Source organism: Antechinus flavipes, chromosome 3, assembly GCF_016432865.1.
Source record: "Antechinus flavipes isolate AdamAnt ecotype Samford, QLD, Australia chromosome 3, AdamAnt_v2, whole genome shotgun sequence".
NCBI lineage: Eukaryota > Metazoa > Chordata > Mammalia > Dasyuromorphia > Dasyuridae > Antechinus > Antechinus flavipes.
Window position 1 is genome coordinate 482,475,059 of NC_067400.1, and position 4,537 is coordinate 482,479,595.

The window sequence follows — 4,537 nt, forward strand, 5'->3', positions numbered from 1 at the left end:
AGGTATGTTTAAATCAGAGTGAACTTTATGAGTTTCCTGCTCTCCCTGGCCTCCCTGCCTACCTATCTTTATATTCCTGGGCATGCCCATTATTAAAAAATATCAAATTCTTCTTTCTTATTTCTTCTGTAGTGATCTTCTATTTTTCTCCCTTTTCTTTCTTCAAACAAACAAAATAGAAAACACATACATCCAGACCATCAATTTGTCTTTGTTCTTTATTTGACCCTTTCAGACAGTAAGATTCTGATTCCTCATATCTCCAACTCCCATTAAAAGGTGGGCACTGGATCAGACTTCGCTTTCTTTAAATTGATATATTTAGCTTTTGAGAATTTTCTTGTCTCCTTGGTTTGCATTTTAAAGATTTTACCCATTTTTAGTTTTCTCAACAGGATTCATGCTCAGGTCCTCTGAATGAAAATCAAGTGCTCTTTTTACTATACTAAACTTTGTATAAGCACCAGATGGAAAGAGAGAAATCATCACTGAAGTCAGAAATGAAAGGATCAGCAGTAGTTGGCTAAGAACAGCTAAGGTGTTCTTTAAGCATGACTTCAGTTATCAATCAATCAAAATATATCAAGATATATCTATGAAGTACTTCCTTTGTGCCAGGGACTGTAATAAGTACTGGGAATACAAAGACAAAAACAATAACAACAACAAAATTTGCCTGAAAGAGATGCCATTAACTGAGAGAGAAAACATGCATAATACAAAATATAAACAATAGATACAGGGTGAATGGAGAAACAATCTAGCAGTCAGGAGACTCTGGAAAGGCTTCATGTACAAAGTGGCATTTGAGTTGGATCTTGAAGAAAATTAAGAATTTCAAAAGGCAAGAAGTTAGGTGCAAGTACATGCTATGTATTGGGAAGAGGCAGTACAGTCTTTAACTGGGGAATGGATTTTCATATATGACAAATAGTAAGAAGACCAAATTAACTAGAGCATACATTATATTAAAGAGAATGGTATATAAATAAGGAACATCTAGGTCATACAGTAGATAGAGCTTGGAACCTGAAGACTGATATTCAAAAGTTGAAATCTAGCCTCTGACAACTGCTAGCTGTGTGACTCTGGGCAAATCACTTAAATCTGTGTATCTCAGTTTCTCTTCTGTAAAATGAGCTGGAGGAGGAAATGGCAAACCATCCCAAAAAATTATGCCAAGAAAACCCCAAATGGGATCACAAAGAGTCAGATATAACTGAATAATTACAGAACAAAAACATCTTATAAATAATTGGATTTGTAATTTGGAGCCATGTTGTAGAGAGATCTTAAATGCCAAACAAAAAAGGCATTCCTCAAAAAAAAAAAAATATTGTGGCCAATCAAACAATTTATTTTATTTTATTTTATTTTATTATAACTTTTTATTGACAAAACATATGCATGAGTAATTTTTCAACAGTGACTCTTGCAAAACTTCTGTTCCAACTTTTCCCCTCCTTCCCTCCACCCTCTCCCCTAGATGACAGGTAGTCACATACATGTTAAATATATTAAAGTATATGTTAAATACAATATATGTATACATATTTATACAAACACATTTTAATCAAAAGATAAAAATAAAAGGGCTTGCTCTCAAAAAGATTACATTCTAATTAAAGAGATAACATATTCACACAAAACATATACAATGAAAATTCTAGATAGCTTCAAAGCAGATAGTGCCATAGAAACCTCTCAAAAAATCCAGCAAATATTGAGGCCATTTCAAATACATTTTTATCAAAATATAAAAATATAAAAATAAAAAGTATCTAAAAACTTTACATTCTAATTAAGGAGATAACATTTTATATATATATAAAAACATACAGTGTAGATTATAGGTAGCCTCAAAGCAAAAAGTACCATTAACAAGGGAACGAAGAAAAAAAGGGTATGAATTAGCTGATAAAGCTGGATTCCTGAGTAGCTGGAGTACTTCAGAGCTTATCTATACAGATGGCCATATATGAGATATTGTTAAGGTCTGACCACAAATTTCTTCACTCCTTGAAATGACACCATTATAGATTATATGCTTGCTTGCTTTTATTATTTTTCTCATTTCAGTAGTCTCCTGTCAACATGTAAAAACTTCTGGAAGGGAAGACTAGAGAGTTTGTTAGGATATAAAGAAGGAAAAGCAGAATTCTGGAAAGAGGAATAAATAAAGTGTCAAAGGTAAGTATGGTTCATTTTGAAATTTTTGCTTGGGTGGACTAGTGTTGAAGAGTTCAATTAAATTCATTCCTGTTTGTGGACCCAGAATATACTCCTTTCTTCTTATCACAGATTTAGATAGTTAGATTCAAAAATTAACTTAAAGGCCATCAAGTTCAATAATTTCATTATACTATAACAAAACAGACTCAGAGAGAAGTGATTTGAACTCAAGTGTTCCTGACTCAAACAACATCACCCAACTATCATCATGCTGCCATTCTCTTCCTTAATGTCCTTTGGGTAAATGTGAGAAGCCAGAGAAAGAGAAAAACCTTCCAGCTACCTGAAAATCGGGAACAGATGAAATCCACATTGTGAGACCAAGGAACATTTCTGGGATTACCAAAGATTTCATATAATAAACAAACAAACAAACAAAAAACAACAACAAAAACCAAACTATGATCTGTGACATTGTTAAGCTTGCTTGTTCATCTATAAAACCCAGATGACTGGGCCAGATGATTTCTAAGATTCCTTATATTCTATATTTATGCTTTTATGGATCAAACATTTTTCAAATGGAAAAGGAGATTTAATTATAATATTTAGGATAGAAAAAGGTAACCTATTATCAGAGCCTTCTTTTAAAAATTATATTTGTGTGCAACAAACCTTCTTCCCTATGACTTTCTTCAGTGCCTCCTTCACATCCTTGTTCCTTAGACTGTAGATTAGGGGATTCAGCATAGGAATCACTGTGGTATAAAAGACAGATGCTACCTTTTCCTGTGTCATGCTACTGCTGGATGCTGGTTTAAAATACATAAACATAATGGAGCCATAAAAAATTGCCACAGCAGCAAGGTGAGAGCCACAGGTGCTGAAAGCTTTGTACCTACCCTTAGCAGAATTGATACGAAAGATGCTACAAAGGATAAAAGCATAAGAGATCAAGATGGCCAGAGTAGTTGCCAATACATTGAATCCCAGAAGAAACACCACTAAGAGTTCATTAATATAAGTACTGGAGCAGGAGAGCTCCAGGAGAGGAAGGATGTCACAGAGGTAATGATTAATGAGATTAGGACCACAGAAAGACAGTCTTGCCATACAAGTTGTGTGTGCAAGGGCACCAGCAATCCCCATCGCATACACTCCTGTTGCCAATGAGGAACAGACCTTCGGAGACATGACAACATTATAGAGCAGTGGATTACAGATTGCAACATAACGATCAGAAGCCATGGCTGTCAGCATGTAGCACTCATCAATAGCAAAAAAGCAAAAAAAGAACAGCTGTGTCATGCACCCAGCATAAGAGATGATGTTTTGGTCTTCTATAAAATTCACCAGCAATTTGGGAGTAACAACAGAGGAGTAGCAGAGATCTATGAAGGACAAGTTGCTGAGAAAATAGTACATAGGGGATTTGAGCTGAGAACTAACAGCAATCAAGAGGATCATGCCCAGATTTCCCAGCATAGTAAACACATACACCCACAGGAACAAAATGAAAAGGGGAAGCTGAAGGCTGGGCTGATTGGTTAATCCTTCAAGGTAAAACTCAGTCACTGTGGACTGATTTTCTGAGGCCATTCCTAGGCCGATGTGGGAAGGGCAACTGTAGGGAAGAAAAAAAGTCATAGTAGAAATAACAGTCATTTTATACTAACAAGTAATTCTTAAACAGAACAGAAAGGAACATGTCATTTCTTCAGAATGATTTAATCTTTTTTTATTAATATTTGTCATTACCAAAGTCTTACCTTTAGATGTGCATTCCCTTAGATTCTTAAAAGCTATGAAACATAGTGTGTACTCTGGCATAGCTCCTGGGATTAGAAATCAACATCAGTCATGGAGTCTAGCCCTCCTGTCCATCTTTCCATTTGACACCTGAAGATACCAATGCCCAGATAGACTGTGACTTGCCTAAAGCCAGAAAGTACTCAATGGCAGAGGTGAACTTAGATAGATCATGATCTATCCCTATTTCCTCTCAATCATACTGCCTCCCATGTTCTATCACACTAGAAATTCTTCACACAGGGATAATAGTAATGGATCTGTATGTTTATTAGCTGAATCTCATCCCCAGAAAGTTAGTCACTAGGTGCTATATTTCTTTGGCTACAATAATTCAACAAATCACATATCAAAATGTGGAAGAATAAAATTCTGAATATTTAAAGGTTTGAACATGAAAGAAATTATGAATCTTTTAAAATTATCTATTCAAAACCTGGAAGACCTGGTAAATGCAAACACACATACACACACCCACACAAGCCCACACATACACAATGTTAGTACAAGACCACTTTTTCTAGCTCTGACCAAAATGCAGTGAGGAAATGTGGCT

At 35.2% G+C, this 4,537-nt stretch overlaps 1 protein-coding gene across 1 annotated transcript; it reads right to left on the reverse strand.

Moving 5' to 3' along the window:
• Positions 1-582: 582 nt before the first annotated feature.
• LOC127557337 (olfactory receptor 151-like) lies at positions 583-3,771 on the reverse strand. The gene is made up of 2 exons (XM_051990690.1): positions 2,863-3,771; positions 583-621 (listed from the first exon to the last, which is right to left on the reverse strand). Exons 1-2 carry the CDS (start codon positions 3,769-3,771, stop codon positions 583-585), a joined length of 948 nt encoding a protein of 315 aa, XP_051846650.1.
• Between the last annotated feature and the right edge of the window lie 766 nt (positions 3,772-4,537).

What these genes read in the sequence shown, in the direction of transcription:
- LOC127557337 (XM_051990690.1), bottom strand. Translation starts at nt 3,771, where the DNA reads ATGGCCTCAGAAAATCAGTCCACAGTGACTGAGTTTTACCTTGAAGGA. An exon ending in TGAAGGAGGCACTGAAGAAA is followed by an intron (nt 622 to 2,862) that starts GTCATAGGGAAG and finishes TACTTATTACAG; the next exon opens with TCCCTGGCACAAAGGAAGTA.